Source organism: Salmo salar, chromosome ssa14 (genome assembly GCF_905237065.1).
Source record: "Salmo salar chromosome ssa14, Ssal_v3.1, whole genome shotgun sequence".
Classification (NCBI taxonomy): Eukaryota; Metazoa; Chordata; class Actinopteri; order Salmoniformes; family Salmonidae; genus Salmo; species Salmo salar.
This window is the reverse complement of record NC_059455.1, coordinates 46,807,036-46,827,678: the sequence shown is the minus strand read 5'-3', so window position 1 is coordinate 46,827,678 and position 20,643 is coordinate 46,807,036. Positions and strand designations below refer to the sequence as shown.

Here is a 20,643-nt window from a genome sequence, read left to right as displayed (position 1 = left end):
ATACTCCAGGCTGAATGCCCACTTTGGCCCGGCACGGGCGGAGAGCAGGCATTGGGCGAACTGGACCCTCCCAGCGCTCTGGAGACACAGTGCGCAACGCCGGCGCAGGATAACCTGGACCGAGGAGGCGCACTGGAGACCAGACGCGCTGAGCTGGCACCATCCGCCCTGGCTCGATGCCTGCACTCGCATGGCACTTGCGGGGGGCTGGTATGTAGCGCACCGGGCTTTGAACGCGCACTGGGGACACCGTGCGCTCCACAGCATAACACGGTGTCTTACCAGTACCACGCTGCTTCCGGTAAGCACGGGGAGTTGGCTTAGGTCTACCACCTGACTCCACCAATTCCCCCGTGTGCCCCCCCCCAAAAAAATTGTGGGGCTGCCTCCCGTGTCCGTTGCGCTCCCTTGCCTCGTACCAGCGCCTCTCAGCTCTCGCCGCCTCGATCTCCCACTGCGGGCGGCGATACTCCCCAGCTTGAGCCCATGGTTCACCTTCGTCCAGTAATTCCTCCCATCTCCAGGAATCCTGAACGATCCTCTCCATCTTCTCCAAAGTCCATGAGTCCTTCTCCTGGTGCCTCTCCTTCCTCTGCTGCTTGGTCCGTTTTCGGTGGGTAATTCTGTCATAAGTATCTTCGTCTTCTGACGATAATGCGAAATCGTCATCAGAAAAGGTAGACCAATACGCAGCAGGTGTGCAGTTGTTCATTTTGAACATTTAATTAAATCAACACGAATACAAAAACAACAAACAAGAAAACGAACGATAAACTGACAGTCTGGCTAGCATAGGCTCAACACAGAACAATCACCCACAAATCACACACACAAACACACCCTAATATATGGGACTCTCAATCAAAGGCAGATAGACAACACCTGCCTTCAACTGAGAGTCCCAACCCCAATTAACCAAACATAGAAACACACACACCAGACTAACCATAGAATACAACCACATAGACCATCAACCAAAAACCCAGAAATACTAAATCAAACACCCTTTACACAAACACACCACCCCGAACCACATAAAACAAATACCCTCTGCCACGTCCTGACCAAACTACAAAAACAATTAACCTTATACTGGCCAGGACGTGACAATTGCACCACAAAACTAGAAACATGTGGGAGGATTTGACAGCATAACGCCACTAAACTAGAAACATGTGGGTGTATTTGACCACATAGCGCCACTAAACTAGAAGAATGTGGAAGGATTTGTCAACATAGTGACACTAACCTAGAAGAATGTGGGAGGATTTGACAGCACAGCAACACTAAACTAGAAACATGTGGGAGGATTTGACAGCATAGCGACAAAACTAGAATTATGTGGGAGGATTTGACAGCACAGCAACACTAAACTAGAAACATGTTGGAGGATTTGACAGCATAATGACACTAAACTAGAAACATGTGGGAGGATTTGACAGCACAGCAACACTAAACTAGAAACATGTGGGAGGATTTGACAACATAGCACCACAAAACTAGAAACATGTTGGAGGTTTTTGACAGCATAGCACCACTTAACTAGAAACATGTGGGAGGATTTGACAGCACAGCAACACAAAACTTGAAACATGTTGGAGGATTTGACAGCATAGCACCACTAAACTAGAAACATGTGGGAGGATTTGACAGCACAGCAACACTAAACTAGAAACATGTTGGAGGATTTGACAGCATAATGACACTAAACTAGAAACATGTGGGAGGATTTGACAGCACAGCAACACAAAACTAGAAACATGTGGGAGGATTTGACAGCACAGCAACACTAAACTAGAAACATGTGGGAGGATTTGACAGCACAGCAACACTAAACTAGAAACATGTAGGAGGATTTGACAGCACAGCAACACTAAACTAGAAACATGTGGGAGGATTTGACAGCACAGCAACACTAAACTAGAAACATGTGGGAGGAAAGGACAGCACAGCAACACTAAACTAGAAACATGTGGGAGGATTTGACAGCACAGCAACACTAAACTAGAAACATGTGGGAGGATTTGACAGCACAGCAACACTAAACTAGAAACATGTGGGAGGATTTGACAGCACAGCAACACTAAACTAGAAACATGTGGGAGGAAAGGACAGCACAGCAACACTAAACTAGAAACATGTGGGAGGATTTGACAGCACAGCAACACTAAGCTAGAAACATGTGGGAGGATTTGACAGCACAGCGACACTAAACTAGAAACATGTGGGAGGATTTGACAGCATAACGCCACTAAACTAGAAACATGTGGGAGTATTTGACCACATAGCGCCACTAAACTAGAAGAATGTGGAAGGATTTGTCAACATAGTGACACTAACCTAGAAGAATGTGGGAGGATTTGACAGCACAGCAACAGTAAACTAGAAACATGTGGGAGGATTTGACAGCATAGCGACAAAACTACAATCATGTGGGAGGATTTGACAGCACAGCAACACTAAACTAGAAACATGTTGGAGGATTTGACAGCATAATGACACTAAACTAGAAACATGTGGGAGGATTTGGGAGGATTTGACAGCACAGCAACACTAAACTAGAAACATGTGGGAGGATTTGACAGCATAGCACCACAAAACTAGAAACATGTTGGAGGTTTTTGACAGCATAGCACCACTTAACTAGAAACATGTGGGAGGATTTGACAGCACAGCAACACAAAACTAGAAACATGTTGGAGGATTTGACAGCATAGCACCACTAAACTAGAAACATGTGGGAGGATTTGACAGCACAGCAACACTAAACTAGAAACATGTGGGAGGATTTGACCGCATAGCATCACTAAACTAGAAACATGTGGGAGGATTTTACAGCACAGCAACACTAAACTAGAAACATGTGGGAGGATTTGACAGCACAGCAACACTAAACTAGAAACATGTGGGAGGATTTGACAGCACAGCAACACTAAACTAGAAACATGTGGGAGGATTTGACAGCACAGCAACACTAAACTAGAAACATGTGGGAGGAATTGACCACATAGCGCCACTAAACTATAAACATGTGGGAGGATTTGACAGCACAGCAACACTAAACTAGAAACATGTGGGAGGATTTGACAGCACAGCAACACTAAACTAGAAACATGTGGGAGGATTTGACAGCACAGCAACACTAAACTAGAAACATGTGGGAGGATTTGACAGCACAGCAACACTAAACTAGAAACATGTGGGAGGATTTGACAGCACAGCAACACTAAACTAGAAACATGTGGGAGGATTTGACAGCACAGCGACACTAAACTAGAAACATGTGGGAGGATTTGACAGCACAGCGACACTAAACTAGAAACATGTGGGAGGATTTGACAGCATAACGCCACTAAACTAGAAACATGTGGGAGTATTTGACCACATAGCGCCACTAAACTAGAAGAATGTGGAAGGATTTGTCAACATAGTGACACTAACCTAGAAGAATGTGGGAGGATTTGACAGCACAGCAACACTAAACTAGAAACATGTGGGAGGATTTGACAGCATAGCGACAAAACTAGAATCATGTGGGAGGATTTGACAGCACAGCAACACTAAACTAGAAACATGTTGGAGGATTTGACAGCATAATGACACTAAACTAGAAACATGTGGGAGGATTTGGGAGGATTTGACAGCACAGCAACACTAAACTAGAAACATGTGGGAGGATTTGACAGCATAGCACCACAAAACTAGAAACATGTTGGATGTTTTTTACAGCATAGCACCACTTAACTAGAAACATGTGGGAGGATTTGACAGCACAGCAACACAAAACTAGAAACATGTTGGAGGATTTGACAGCATAGCACCACTAAACTAGAAACATGTGGGAGGATTTGACAGCACATCAACACTAAACTAGAAACATGTGGGAGGATTTGACAGCACAGCAACACTAAACTAGAAACATGTTGGAGGATTTGACCACATAGCGTCACTAAACTAGAAACATGTGGGAGGATTTGACAGCACATCAACACTAAACTAGAAACATGTGGGAGGATTTGACAGCACAGCAACACTAAACTAGAAACATGTGGGAGGATTTGACAGCACAGCAACACTAAACTAGAAACATGTGGGAGGATTTGACAGCACAGCGACACTAAACTAGAAACATGTGGGAGGATTTGACAGCACAGCAACACTAAACTAGAAACATGTGGGAGGATTTGACAGCACAGCGACACTAAACTAGAAACATGTGGGAGGATTTGACAGCACAGCAACACTAAACTAGAAACATGTGGGAGGATTTGACAGCACAGCAACACTAAACTAGAAACATGTGGGAGGATTTGACAGCATAGTGACACTAAACTAGAATCATGTGGGAGGATTTGACAGCATAGCGACACTTGCGTCATGACTGCAACAGTAGGGACCAGAGAAATTCATGTTCATCTCAAACCACGTTAGGTCGTCAGATACTTATTTTTCTTTAAAGGAAGAATCCTACAAAAGGCATTGACAACACATTCATAGGCAATACTATGCATTTAAAAAAAAAAAAGTTGTACAGATTTAAAAGAAAAACATTAGTCTTAAATCGCAAACCACCGTGCCTAATATATGCAGAGGAAAAACATCCTTAGAGTCTTTGCTGTTCCATATGTAAACACTCCCACGCTGCTCTAGATAAGCTATTGAGCAGCTGGTGATGTAAGCACAGTAAAGAATCCTACCTAAAAGTGCAGAGTAGGACGATAGCGATAGTGAGGGAGATGAGAGAGAGACTGTGTCCGATAGTGTAGCCTACTTTCACTGCCCAGTAGAACTCCTCCTGAGAGAAACACACAAGGAGACACATTAAAACACGTTACCGCTCACATCTCACGTTCAAAGCTAAAATCCGAAAATTACAACAATAACAAAAGAGGTCAACCTACCTCTGTTTTGGTAAAAAGCTGAAAGATGGGCCTGGAGAAATTTAACCACTCTCAAATTCATAGACAGAGCTATGGAAGGAAAGACTGACCATCCATGATATACAGTACAAAATTATATATTTTTATAAACAAGTTTATATTTTAGGTTCTGATGGGGTACGACAGTTGAACTAAGCTCATATTCTTCAAGAATCAAGTTTTATTCTTCAAGAATCAAGTTATATTCTTCAAGAATCAAGTTATATTCTTCAAGAATCATGTTATATTCTTCAAGAATCAATGCATGTATTTAATTAATGTATACGTACATTTTTTTATCTAGCAATAAGGATGATTTTTATTTATTTTATTTAACCTTTATTTAACTTGGCAAGTCAGTTAAGAGCAAATTCTTATTTACAATGGTGGCCAAACCCAGACGACGCTGGGCCAATTGTGCGCGGCCCTGTGGGATTCCCAATCACGGCCGGTGGTGATACAGCCTGGATTCAAACCAGGGTGTCTGTAGTGACACCTCTAGCACTGAGATGTAGTGCCTTAGACCGCTGCGCCACTCGGGAGCCCGAAATTCTAGATTTAACACATGGGCAAATCTATAATGGTTGAGCACCTTCCTCCGACAATCACTTTTCTTTTTGATGTAATTCTAATTTCTGGATGAGGCTTAACATACAGGATACAATCTAGTTACGTCATATGATTGTGCAAAACACAAGGCCCTAATAATGGTACCCTATTCACTACTGTAGCGCACTACTTTAGACCAGGCCCATAGGGCACCCTATTCCCTACAGTAGCGCACTACTTTAGACCAGGCCCATAGGGCACCCTATTCCTTACTGTAGTGGGAATTTAGTGCCATTTCAAATGTAGCCTTCATACATGCTCCTTTACTCTAGGGAGTAACATGGACGTCTGTTGGTATTGTAGCTCTATGTGGCCGACTCAGTTTGAATCCAGGCTGTCTGTGCACCACCAGACCATTTTAGCCCGCTGAGCTGAAGCCTGGGCATTAGCTTGGGGACCTAAACACTTCTTTATCGTAAAGTAAAAGCCATTGTCTTGTTATCACCGTTACACAAATACAAAGGTCGCTGATTTATGAGCGTTGGTCAATAATGATTAGAAATGTATCGATGGATCTGTAAAAAAGACACTGGTTGCCATACCTACCGTGTCATCATCATCAACTTTGGTGACGTTGGCGTTGTACCCACAATTCAGTGCATAGGAAGCAGGGCTAACCTCAGACCAGCCATCACTGGTGCAGGTCTTCGACAGGTTACCTAGATGACAGAGAGGACAGGTGTGACAGGTTACCTAGATGACAGAGAGGACAGGTGTTACAGGTTACCTAGATGACAGAGAGGACAGGTGTAACAGGTTACCTAGATGACAGAGAGGACAGGTGTAACAGGTTACCTAGATGACAGAGAGGACAGGTGTAACAGGTTACCTAGATGACAGAGAGGACAGGTAAAACAGATTACCTAGATGACAGAGAGGACAGGTGTAACAGGTTACCTAGATGACAGAGAGGACAGGTGTAACAGGTTAACTAGACGACAGAGAGGACAGGTGTAACAGGTTAACTAGACGACAGAGAGGACAGGTGTAACAGGTTAACTAGACGACAGAGAGGACAGGTGTAACAGGTTACCTAGACGACAGAGGGGGCAGGTGTAATAGGTTACCTAGACGACAGAGCGGACAGTTATAACAGGTTACCTACACTGTACTTGTTTTTACAGTAACTTACTGGCAGCCAGTTACCTGTAAGTCACTGTAAAAAAGGAGCAGTATGTTACGTACTATATTTTACAGTATTCAATAATGTTACTGTAATTTATTTACAGTACCAATAATGCTACTGTAGTCATTTTACAGTAACATACTCTTCCTGTAAAGACTTATTTGCATATTTCCCAGTGCCTTGCCTTTAAAATTAATTGTAGAGTTACCACCCATGACTGTTTTTGTTAGTGACAGAGACATAGTTGTTGCAGTAATCCTTGTTCAGTCTTTTGGCCAAGTGAGATTCTAAGTGAATAAGTTGTCATTAAAATTAAATTCTGGCAGAATTTCTCTGGACCCCAACCCAAATCTAATGACACAGCCTTAAAATCTGTACATTTTGATTTTTACATCAACAAATAACCTTCAATTAATTACATTTTCATCTCTTATCAAAATGAAAGAAACCAATAAATAAATGTACTTTTGTACTCTAAAACTTTTGTGAATTGTCCAGAATCCCCGAACTGACAAGGTAAAAATCTGTTGTTCTTCCCCTGAGCAAGGCAACAGATTTTTACCTTGTCATTGTTCCCCATTGTTCCTCAGGCGCCAATGACGTGCATGTCGATTAAGGCAGCCCTCCGCACCTCTCTGATTCAGAGGGGTTGGCTTAGATACGGAATATACATTTCAGTTGAATGCGTTCAGTTGTACAACTGACTAGGTATCCCCCTTTCCATTTCCCTTTCCCTTTCCCATACAATAATTTGTACTCTTATTTTATTTTGGTCCCCCCCCCAAAAAATTGTACATTTATTTTGGCGACCTCACTGCAGTTCCTCCCCTGACATTGAATACCACTGCTTTAACACAATACATATTTCATTATGCCATATTTCATAAGGCCTTATAGTTTTACTCTTATACAGTGGTCTGAAACTCAGGATTTACAGGCCACATCATGCCTGCTATTAGGGCTGCAAATTTCTGTTAACTTTACCAAAACTTTCAGAAGTCCTGGAAGAATCATCCAACTGGGATTTCTGGAAAAACCTGGGAGTTTCCAGAATTTTGCAACCTTACCTAGTTATGTTATTTATCTTTGTGTATTATAAGATTAATTAATCAATCAAAAACACAGATAAAACACAGATATGAAAAACAATTGTCAAACAATCTACCTGCATTACAGCATGCAGGGAACTTTGATAATGATTACAATTGTTTTACAGTTAACTGACTGCCAGTAAGTTACCGTAAACAAAACTGTTTTATGGTTACCAACGTTGTTACTGTAATCCATTGATGGTACCATTACTGTTATTGTAATCTATTGTAAGGTGTGGGGAAGGGGGAGAGTTGTTTGAATTCAGGCTAAGTGATGTTGCAATTCACCAAATTTTTCCAAGGGGCCAGTGTTTTACATGTAGCTCATATTATGCTTGTGCATGGTTTACTTATAACAATGGATCATGATTTATTTGGATAACTTATAACAATCGATAATGATTTATTTGGATTACTTATAACAATCGATAATGATTTATTTGGTTTACTTATAACAATGGATCATGATTTATTTGGATTACTTATAACAATCGATAATGATTGATTTGGATTACTTATAACAATGGATCATGATTTATTTGGATTACTTATAACAATCGATAATGATTTATTTGGATTACTTATAACAATGGATCATGATTTATTTGGATTACTTATAACAATCGATAATGATTGATTTGGATTACTTATAACAATCGATAATGATTTATTTGGTTGATGTGCCTTTGTAATGATATATGTTTGCTTTAATATAAAAATAGCATGGCTACAAACAAAGCAATGCATATAAAATAACAAAACAGGTACCAATTAACAAAGACTAAAATATAAAATGTATAATTACAATTTGCAAAAAAAACTAACAAAAAAACATTTTCTCTCTTGCTTCTGAGGATGAGCTTGGACTTTGTTCTTTTTTGTATTGCATTCTATTTTGAATATTCCAAAATACAGTAAGTGAAGCACTACTGTGTCTTATGTAGCATGATTTTATGGCCATGTCCTAAATACATCAAATATATTTCCCGGCCATTACATTTTTCACACAATGCAATGTCTTTAACGGTAATCTACTGTATTCAGTTTATACAGTATGTTAATGTTGATTATACAGTAATTTACTGTGATAATAACTTTTTTTTTACAGTGTAGGTAACAGAATGTACAGTAATTTACAGGTGATTTCCAAAACCAAAACAATACGTTTCCATATGTTCAGCTCAATCAAGTTAAATTACAATAGTTCAACAGAGCCCAACTCTGACATTTTTTTTTTCCTGTATCTTTTTTTCTGTATCTTTCTGTATTATGCAATCTTCAAAGGAATCAAACCAAGTGTTGTGAAATCTCTTCAGCCTTCCCACTCCACTGATCAACACAACAGTCGGCTCCAAGGAGCACAAAAACAAGAAACATTCTTGGTGAAATACTAGTGTTTCTTTTCGTCTTTAGATATCAGAGGCGCAACTTTTCCTTCCTTTTATTCAGATCCAATTATATTACACAGAGAGTCTCACTGGAACACACTCCACTTCAGCAAATTGAAGTCTTTACTGTCTGGAGGGGATATGATGGCCCCTGTTTTGCACTAAGGCTTACAGGTTCCGTGTGTGTGTGTGTGTGTGTGTGTGTGTGTGTGTGTGTGTGTGTGTGTGTGTGTGTGTGTGTAAAAATACAAATAAATAAAAAAGCGGTATTGTCACATCCAGCAGATAGGTGCAGTGTAATGTGTTGTTTTACAGGGTCAGCCATAGTAGTACGGCACCCCTGGATCAATTAGGGTTACGTGCCTTGCTCAAGGGCACATCGGCATATTTTTCACCTTGTTGGTTCGGGTATTCAAACCAGCAACCTTTCGGTTAGGCTACCTGCCACCCTAAACCCCATCTGTTTCTTAAATTACCCAGGACCATTCCTCAGAGACCAAGATGCCATCGTCTAGTAATGAGTCTATGGGGACACACAGGGAAAGGGTCTACAGTATACAGTCTATGGGGACACACAGGGAAAGGGTCTACAGTATACAGTCTATGGGGACACACAGGGAAAGGGTTTACAGTACGGTCTATGGGGACACACAGGGAAAGGGTTTACAGTACGGTCTATGGGGACACACAGGGAAAGGGCTTACAGTACGGTCTATGGGGACACACAGGGAAAGGGTTTACAGTACGGTCTATGGGGACACACATGGAAAGGGTTTACAGTACGGTCTATGGGGACACACAGGGAAAGGGTTTACAGTACGGTCTATGGGGACACACAGATAAAGGGTTTACAGTACGGTCTATGGGGACACACAGGGAAAGGGTTTACAGTACGGTCTATGGGGACACAGGGAAAGGGTTTACAGTACGGTCTATGGGGACACAGGGAAAGGGTTTAGGGTACGGTCTATGGGGACACACAGGGAAAGGGTTTACAGTACGGTCTATGGGGACACAGGGAAAGGGTTTACAGTACGGTCTATGGGGACACAAGGAAAGGGTTTACAGTACGGTCTATGGGGACACATAGGGAAAGGGTTTACAGTACGGTCTATGGGGACACACAGGGAAAGGGTTTACAGTACGGTCTATGGGGACACACAGGGAAAGGGTTTACAGTACGGTCTATGGGGACACAGGGAAAGGGTTTACAGTACGATCTATGGGGACACACAGGGAAAGGGTTTACAGTACGGTCTATGGGGACACATAGGGAAAGGGTTTACAGTACGGTCTATGGGGACACATAGGGAAATGGTTTACAGTACGGTCTATGGGGACACACAGGGAAAGGGTTTACAGTACGGTCTATGGGGACACATAGGGAAAGGGTTTACAGTACGGTCTATGGGGACACACAGGGAAAGGGTTTACAGTACGGTCTATGGGGACACAGGGAAAGGGTTTACAGTACGGTCTATGGGGACACACAGGGAAAGGGTTTACAGTACGGTCTATGGGGACACACAGGGAAAGGGTTTACAGTACGGTCTATGGGGACACAGGGAAAGGGTTTACAGTACGGTCTATGGGGACACATAGGGAAAGGGTTTACAGTACGGTCTATGGGGACACATAGGGAAAGGGTTTACAGTACGGTCTATGGGGACACACAGGGAAAGGGTTTACAGTACGGTCTATGGGGACACACAGGGAAAGGGTTTACAGTACGGTCTATGGGGACACACAGGGAAAGGGTTTACAGTACGGTCTATGGGGACACACAGGGAAAGGGTTTACAGTACGGTCTATGGGGACACACAGGGAAAGGTTTTACAGTACGGTCTATGGGGACACACAGGGAAAGGCCTTACAGTACGGTCTATGGGGACACACAGGGAAAGGGTTTACAGTACGGTCTATGGGGACACATAGGGAAAGGGTTTACAGTACGGTCTATGGGGACACACAGGGAAAGGGTTTACAGTACGGTCTATGGGGACACATAGGGAAAGGGTTTACAGTACGGTCTATGGGGACACACAGGGAAAGGGTTTACAGTACGGTCTATGGGGACACACAGGGAAAGGGTTTACAGTACGGTCTATGGGGACACAGGGAAAGGGTTTACAGTACGGTCTATGGGGACACATAGGGAAAGGGTTTACAGTACGGTCTATGGGGACACATAGGGAAAGGGTTTACAGTACGGTCTATGGGGACACAGGGAAAGGGTTTACAGTACGGTCTATGGGGACACACAGGGAAAGGGTTTACAGTACGGTCTATGGGGACACACAGGGAAAGGGTTTACAGTACGGTCTATGGGGACACACAGGGAAAGGGTTTACAGTACGGTCTATGGGGACACACAGGGAAAGGGTTTACAGTACGGTCTATGGGGACACACAGGGAAAGGGTTTACAGTACGGTCTATGGGGACACACAGGGAAAGGGCTTACAGTACGGTCTATGGGGACACACAGGGAAAGGGTTTACAGTACGGTCTATGGGGACACATAGGGAAAGGGTTTACAGTACGGTCTATGGGGACACACAGGGAAAGGGTTTACAGTACGGTCTATGGGGACACATAGGGAAAGGGTTTACAGTACGGTCTATGGGGACACACAGGGAAAGGGTTTACAGTACGGTCTATGGGGACACACAGGGAAAGGGTTTACAGTACGGTCTATGGGGACACAGGGAAAGGGTTTACAGTACGGTCTATGGGGACACACAGGGAAAGGGTTTACAGTACGGTCTATGGGGACACACAGGGAAAGGGTTTACAGTACGGTCTATGGGGACACACAGGGAAAGGGTTTACAGTACGGTCTATGGGGACACATAGGGAAATCATTGGATATGATCACAAGGATGAACACAAAGGAAAGAAACTGTGCTGTCTAGAAAGTTGTTCGTTCCTAGTGATTATTCACATATCAACACCATATTAGTTAATATCAACAGATCAAAACAGAACAAAATAATAGTACAACTGAGAGATTGATTCGTGGATGTATTTGGAAAAATCTCATTTTTATTAATACATAAGAGGCATTACTGAAGAAGGAATGGTTTGTGCTTAATTGTTACCATCCTTCACTCACTACTAGAGAAATGTCAGCCACAAACACCCTATCCTTCAAGAGCTTCTCTCCCCCCCACAGTAAACACAATATTATCACTGCATTCAAGTAGGCTTGCTCATAGCAGAGCAGAGGAGTATACGGTACGAATAAAGGAGGTTCAAGGAGTTAGCCAGCTAACGTGCCTAAGTATTATGAAATAACTTTGTATTTTTTATTTTTTTGAAAGAGAAGCTTGAAACGGGTCCATGGTCTAATTGTGTCAACAGCCACATCGAAGTTTATCTTTCTTTAATGAACCAGAAAATCTGTAGTTATTTCTGGTTGTTTATCAAAGTTAGCTGGCTAAGTCATTGATCCTTCTTTTGCAGTATACCCTCTCCGGTCTACAGCTTGAGTTGGAACAACAGGCAGCGATGTAGCATGTTAGCTTGGAATTCTGTTGTTCATTTGGACAAGAATAATGTTGTCAAAAGCACAGCGTTCAACGCGTTATGTTGTTTTGGTAAAGCTGACAATGATGACGCAAGTATCCTACATTGTAACGAAAAACTACAATTTATTTTGTCATTTTTGTTGTTGTATTATCAACAGTGCAATACTCTAAAACCTTTTACTGCAGCATACTATAAATTATGGTGCATTGTGGGAAAATGTTGTGGGCAGGGAAAGAATTTCTGTATTTTAAATGGTACTGTAATTCCACCCAACAGAATATAGTACCGTACCGTATCTTTGGAGCTCCAAAAACCTTTTGACCACTAGTGGGTGCATGGTATTGTTGTTTCCATTAACATATTTTGAGGCGTGCCTTGTAAGAGGCTACATTTGTTGAACCTGTGAATGAGAATGCTGTACCAATTTAACTGCTATAAATGTAAAATATATAAGGGACAGATTGGAGTGGCAGCAAGTCTTAAACCTTTTAATGGTTGAATATTTAACCATGTCCTATTGGTCTGTTTGGCACTGTAGGCGCAGCCAGTTTTTGAAGCCTTTTGTTAAGGCCTCTAAAAGTACAAGTGATATAAAACACCAACTGTTCATTAATATGCTGTAATGTGTAAACACTTTGCCTAGCAGCCAACCTGCTTGCAACAATCCTTTTGCAATAACAGTCAAATACTGTGAAATACAAAACCCCTCACCCTCCAATGAATTTAATTTAATCATCCATTCATTCCAACGTTTTACAGTATAATACAGTCAATGTTACGGTATTGTACTATGTGTCATTGCACAGTACTTGATTCAGTCACGTATTTATATTACAATAGGTGTCCTGTAATATGAAATACAGAATTCTACTTGCCACTGAGCTGCTAGTAAATTACTGTCAAATTCATAGCAACCCTTTTACAGTGTTTTTACAATATAGGCTGGAGTAAAAAAAGGGGGGGAAATAGAGAGAGGGGGACAGAGAGGGAAGAGAGAGCGAAAGGGAGACAGAAATAATGAGAGAGAGAGAGAGAGAGAGAGAGAGAGAGAGAGAGAGAGAGAGGAGGGGGACAGAGAGGGAAGAGAGAGTGAAAGGGAGACAGAAAGAATGAGAGAGCGAGAGATGAAGAGAGAGAGGGACAGAGAGGGAAGAGAGAGCGAAAGGGAGACAGAAAGAATGAGAGAGAGATGAAGAGAGAGAGGTACAGAGAGGGAAGAGAGAGCAAAAGGGAGACAGAAAGAAAGAGAGAGAGAGATGAAGAGAGAGAGGGACAGAGAGGGAAGAGAGAGCGAAAGGGAGACAGAAAGAATGAGAGAGAGAGAGAGAGAGAGAGTGAGAGAGAGAGAGAGAGAGAGAGAGAGAGAGAGAGAGATGAAGACAGAGAGGGACAGAGAGGGAAGAGAGAGCGAAAGGGAGACAGAAAGAATGAGAGAGAGAGAGAGAGATGAAGAGAGAGAGCGAGAGCAGCAGAAAGAGAGAGAGAGAACGAGATAAGCCGGTGGTGTTTTAGTCCATGCCACCATTGGATCCTCTGTGTCTAAGGGATTGCCAGAAGAATGCTTTCATCAGGCCTCCAAACAAGAGACCAATGGATTTTGGATGTCATGCATGACGACGGGAGTACCTCAAACAAGTTAATCATCCCTGCATGGTGTTGTCTCTGAGGCCTGACTTTAGATTAGGGCTCTTCTTTCAATACGGCAAAAACACATACACTGCTGTGGACACTGGGTCTGTGTGCACTTCTTGTGAAGACGATTATGTATTAGGACATCCTGAGGAGAGACACTGATATATATCTTCTGCCTGTTATTGTTTTGCTCATGTTTAATAGTTTCTGTGCTTATTCTGTTTTTACACATTCTGTGTTCACAGCAAGGTAACCCCCCCCCCCACACACACACACACACACCTGGGTGCAGAAATATTTTCCCCGCTATTTTTATTCCGTTAGCCAAATACATTTAAACTCAGTTTTTCACAATTCCTGACATTTAATCCTAGTAAAAATTCCCTGTTTTAGGTCAGTTAGAATCACCACTTTGTTTTAAGAATGTGAAATGTCAGAATAATAGTAGAGAGAATGATTTATTTCAATTTTTATTTCTTTCATCACATTCCCAATGGGTCAGAAGTTTGTATAGTTTGTATAATTAGTATTTGGTAACATTGCCTTTAAATTGTTTAACTTGGGTCAAACATTTCGGGTAGCCTTCCACAAGCTTCCCACAATATGTTGGGTGAATTTTGGCCTATTCCTCCGGACAGAGCTGGTGTAACTGAGTCAGGTTTGTAGGCCTCCTTGCTCGCACATGCTTTTTCAGTTCTGCCCACAAATCTTCTATAGGATTGAGGTCAGGGCTTTGTGATGGCCACTCCAATACCTTGACTTTGTTGTCCTTAAGCCATTTTGCTACAACTTTGGAAGTATGCTTGGGGTCATTGTCCATTTGGAAGACCCATTTGCGACCAAGCTTTAACTTCCTGACTGATGTCTTGAGATGTTGCTTCAATATATCCACATAATTTTCTTTCCTCATGATGACATCTATTTTGTGAAGTGCACCAGTCCCTCCTTCAACAAAGCCCCCCAAAACATGATGCTGCCACGGTTGGGATGGTGTTCTTCGGCTTGCAAGCCTCCCCCTTTTTTCTCCGAACATAACGATGGTCATTATGGCCAAACAATTCTATTTTTGTTTCATCAGACCAGAGGACATTTCTCCAAAAAGTACAATCTTTGTCCCCATGTGCAGATGCAAACCGTAGTCTGGCTTTTTTATGGCGGTTTTGGAGCAGTCGCTTCTTCCTTGCTGAGCGGCCTTTCAGGTTACGTTGATATAGGACTCCTTTTACTGTGGATATAGATACTTTTGTACCTGTTTCCTCCAGCATCTTCACAAGGTCCTTTGCTGTTGTTCTATGATTGATTTGCACTTTTTGCACCATAGTACGTTCATCTCTAGGAGACAGAACACATCTCCTTCCTGAGCAGTATGACGGCTGCTTGGTCCCATGTGTCTATACTTGCGTACTATTGTTTGTACAGATGAACGTGGTACTTTCAGGCATTTGGAAATTGCTCCCAAGGATGAACCAGACTTGTGGAGGTCTACAATTTTTGGCTGATTTCTTTAGATTTTCCCATGATGTCAAGCCAGGAGGCACTGAGTTTGAAGGTAGGCCTTGAAGGTAGACCACAGGTACACCTCCAATTGACTCAAATCATGTCAATGAGCTTATCAGAAGCTTCTAAAGACATCGTTTTCTGGAATTTTCCAAGCTGTTTAAAGGCACAGTCAACTTAGTGTATGTAAACTTCTGACCCACTGGAATTGTGATACAGTGAATTATAACTGAAATAATCCGCCTGTAAAAAATCGTTGGAAAAATTACTTGTGTCATGCACAAAGTAGATGTCCCAACCGACTTGCCAGAACTATAGTTTGTTAACAAGATTTCTGTGGAGTGGTTGAAAAACAAGTTTTAATGACTCCAACCTAAGTGTATGTAAACTTCCGACTTCAACTGTATATATATATATATATATATATATATATATATATATATATATATATATATATATATAATAAAAAGAGAGAGAGAGACATGGTGGGAGAATGTTGTCCACAGCACCCGAACACACTACTCGCCTGTAATTAATTATAAAATCAGTCAATGGCAAAGTGATACAGGGAGAGGTGACATCCACAGCACCAGAACCTGAACCTTACTAAGTATCTACTGTCCTGTAATTACAGTAGAGTTTGACACCATGTATTTACTGCCCTGTAATTACAGTAGAGTTTGACACCATGTATTTACTGCCCTGTAATTATTGTAGAGTTTGACACCATGTATTTACTGCCCTGTAATTACAGTAGAGTTTGACACCATGTATTTACTGCCCTGTAATTACAGTAGAGTTTGACACCCCGTATCTACTGTCCTGTAATTACAGTTTAAGTCCTTGCATCATAGCGCAGAAGGATAGTGTTTTAATCACTATAGCACATTCAAAGATCGATTTATAGCCATTAATCTAAAATAATTAATAGAGTTTAAACAATAAACCTTTTCTTTTTGTCATAGACGGATAAGATTAATATGAGATGTAAGGTGAGTTCATAACGAGTTCAGGAAGCCAAGCCTAATCTTTACGTGACTTTCACAGTGGTGTCGGAAGATGTTTTGATCAAGAGATACCTTGAGAAAACATGTAAATGTTGCAATACATGTATTTTACAGTTATGAGGAAGATGAAATCGTACAGTTAGTGGTTTTATATATTTTAATTATAGTATATTTAGAAAGCATATAAGTAATTTCAAGCCTTATTCATACCATTTTTTTTCAATAAGAAATGCATCACATAAAATATTTCATATTTTTATCATATTGTACTTTGTACTTGAGCCTATGTCCTCAAAAGGGACTACACCTCAGCAAGTTAGAACGGTGAGATTTTAAACTCTATTGGAGTATGCAGCATTACTAGTTATTGTTTATGGTCCTTTCATGATAAATACTTACATTTTAGATTACATGTAATTACGTTTAAGAGTGTTAAATATATGGTTCTTTGGCTGTCGCAATAGGAGAACCCTTTAAATAACCTTTTTTTTGTGTTGGAGGTAGAACCATTTTGGGTTCCATGTTGAACCCTTTCAACAGAGGGTTCTACTGTACCTGGAACCAAAAAGGGTTCTCCTATGGGGACAGTCAAAGAACCCTGTTGGAACCCTTTTTCTGAGTGTAGAGTGTAGGTAGAGTTTGAGACCATGTATTTCTTGTAATTAGAGTTTAGGAAGAGTTTGAGACCATGTATTTCTTGTAATTAGAGTTTAGGTAGAGTTCGAGACCATGTATTTCTTGTAATTAGAGTTTAGGTAGAGTTCGAGACCATGTATTTCTTGTAATTAGAGTTTAGGAAGAGTTTGAGACCATGTATTTCTTGTAATTAGAGTTTAGGAAGAGTTTGACACCATGTATCTCTTGTAAACAGAGTTTAGGTAGAGTTTGAGACCATGTATATCTTGTAAACAGAGTTTAGGAAGAGTTTGAGACCATGTATATCTTGTAAACAGAGTTTAGGAAGAGTTTGAGACCATGTATCTCTTGTAAACAGAGTTTAGGTAGAGTTTGAGACCATGTATTTCTTGTAATTAGAGTTTAGGAAGAGTTTGAGACCATGTATATCTTGTAATTAGAGTTTAGGGGTTCTATTCTGTCTGTAAAACTGAAGCGTTACATATTCCGGAATAGAACTGCAACGGTAATTTACAATTGAGTGGACAAACTGTAAGCGGTGTTTACTGGGAATGCAATCTCTGCTAAAAAGCTGTAATTTTCCTTTAAATTTCAATCATACTGTAAAGCTGGTTTTCTGTGATACGGATTGAATAGAGTTTAAGCCTTTACACTCGTAGGAATTGGCCTAAATAGATAAGGCTAAATTAAACTGTTTCTTACTGAAGAAATATAAAAACCACATGCATAATCACGGCAGCAATTGAAAGGAAACCGTTATTAGACCAACGTTGAGGACATAACAGTTTACCTGACACAAGAATGAACCAAACATTACGCTGTTGATTCTATGTGCATTTTACATTTACTGTACTTTTCACTGGACTTGAAATCTAAAAATACTTACATTCAGTAACATGATAAGAATATTTCTGGGAAATGTGAGGTAGCTGCAACATGACAAATGACATGATGACATGAGTTTGAGTGAGAGGAGTAACTGTTGTCTCCAAGTGGGGACACACACACACACACACACACCTCTCCAGTGCCCTCAGTTCCTAAGTCATTTCAATACAATTTTATGACTCCAGGAAGAGTCTTCAACTGTAAAGTGCTTTATTGACCTCTCCTAGCTGTGCCGTTGAGGAACTACAGCAAGCACACTTGTTTTGTTTGGAACCCTACATCCCAGCCGTCACACAATTATTGTGGTTTTATTACGCAATCCCAAAATTTCTCCCATTTTAAATTGCAATCTGGGTTAGATGGGCATCATTGGAAAGCTTGTTCTATTGTCAACATGACTAGCTAAGTTATAAAATCTGATCTTACAGTGTTAGACTTTCACAAGGCAATTCAGACAAACTGATGCTAATTTTGGTGCGGATAGAAAGGAGTCATGAGTGAATTCAGGTGGTTTTTCCGTGGTAAAGTTTCTTGACAATAGACAGACATAGGCTCTGTTCAGAACAACCCAGGGTATGACGACATGTCATTTTGTAACTGTTGGCCTACATCAAACATAGTGGTCATAAATGTTGACACTGTATATGACATAAGTTTTATGATATGGAAATGTGAAGTGCACATTTGGACTCACAGGTGTTTGACTTGCTTGTATGACTTCAAAGCGGTATTTATTATAATCGTCAACGTCTTATCTTCCAAAATACATAGAGTTATCTGAATTTACAGCATTTCCTCACTCAGACAGCAAAAATTTGCAAAGGTTGACCAATTAGCAGAAGGGATGGGGGCAACTTTTTGTTGTGTGTGTGTGTGTGTGTGTGTGGTGCTCAAATTCAGAACAGCTGTCAGTCAAAAACCCATCCAGTGCTGTGAAGCGCAGAGCCAGAGGTCTGACCTTAGTTGTAGCATGTGACTGTACAGCCAATTTAGGCGCTTATCTATGACCAAATCTACCATTTTCAACCCGCATACATGTACAAGTGTAAAGAGCTACTTAGCGTTTCAGACCATATCTGTGTTCGAATACGCATACTAACATACTGTATACTACATACTTAATGAGTATTTACTACCTACTATATACTATTAATTCATTTTAGAATACTGTAAACGAACGGTATCGTTTCAGTCAAGCTTACTAGAGCTTCGCCTGTCTACCGGAAGTTGATGCTGTTGCTATGCAACCTCTTGCTAGCTGGTTAGCATAACAAATGACTAGCTAAACATTTTACGATTTCGTGTGTATTCGTAAATTCAATCAGGAGTGCCAGAGTGCGCTCTGGGTGTTTGTAAATTCAGAGCATTGTCAAGTTGTCCGTTAGTAAATCCAGAGAGTATCGCTCTCAGAGCGTTCAGAGAGCACACTGAACGCTCTGGGTGTGGAGTAGGGTTGATCTGAGCGTTCAGAGACCACACTGGGCGCTCTGGCTTGTTCTAGGTCCCAAGAAACAAAGAGATCTTCTGTTGAATCTGACAATTAATCTGGATGGTTGTACAGTCGTCTCAAATAAAACTGTGAAGGACCTCGGCGTTACTCTGGACCCTGATCTCTCTTTTGAAGAACATATCAAGACTGTTTCAAGGACAGCTTTTTTCCATCTACGTAACATTGCAAAAATCAGAAACTTTCTGTCCAAAAATGATGCAGAAAAATTAATCCATGCTTTTGTTACTTCTAGGCTGGACTACTGCAATGCTCTACTTTCCGGCTACCGGATAAAGCACTAAATAAACTTCATTTAGTGCTAAATACGGCTGCTAGAATCCTGACTAGAACCAAAAAATTTGATCATATTACTCCAGTGCTAGCCTCCCTACACTGGCTTCCTGTTAAGGCAAGGGCTGATTTCAAGGTTTTACTGCTAACCTACAAAGCATTACATGGGCTTGCTCCTACCTATCTTTCCGATTTGGTCCTGCCGTACATACCTACACGTACGCTACGGTCACAAGACGCAGGCCTCCTAATTGTCCCTAGAATTTCTAAGCAAACGGCTGGAGGTAGGGCTTTCTCCTATAGAGCTCCATTTTTATGGAATGGTCTGCCTACCCATGTGAGAGACGCAGACTCAGTCTCAACCTTTAAGTCTTTACTGAAAACTTATCTCTTCAGTAGGTCCTATGATTAAGTATAGTTTGGCCCAGGAGTGTGAAGGTGAACGGAAAGGCTGGAGCAACGAACCGCCCTTGCTGTCTCTGCCTTGCCGGTTCCCCTCTCTCCACTGGGATTCTCTGCCTCTAACCCTATTACAGGGGCT

General features: G+C 41.4%; 1 protein-coding gene across 2 annotated transcripts in view; it reads right to left on the bottom strand.

Annotated features, from left to right (window-relative positions):
* Positions 1-20,643, bottom strand: part of LOC106569811 (vasoactive intestinal polypeptide receptor) — a 103,152-nt gene that overhangs the window by 41,884 nt on the left and 40,625 nt on the right. For both annotated transcript variants that reach the window (XM_014141442.2, XM_014141443.2), the window contains exons 4-5: positions 6,075-6,187; positions 4,698-4,795 (exon numbers count right to left, since the gene is read on the bottom strand). In XM_014141442.2, the coding sequence (XP_013996917.1) occupies positions 4,698-4,795; positions 6,075-6,187 (211 nt within the window). The remainder of the gene's footprint in view (positions 1-4,697; positions 4,796-6,074; positions 6,188-20,643) is intronic.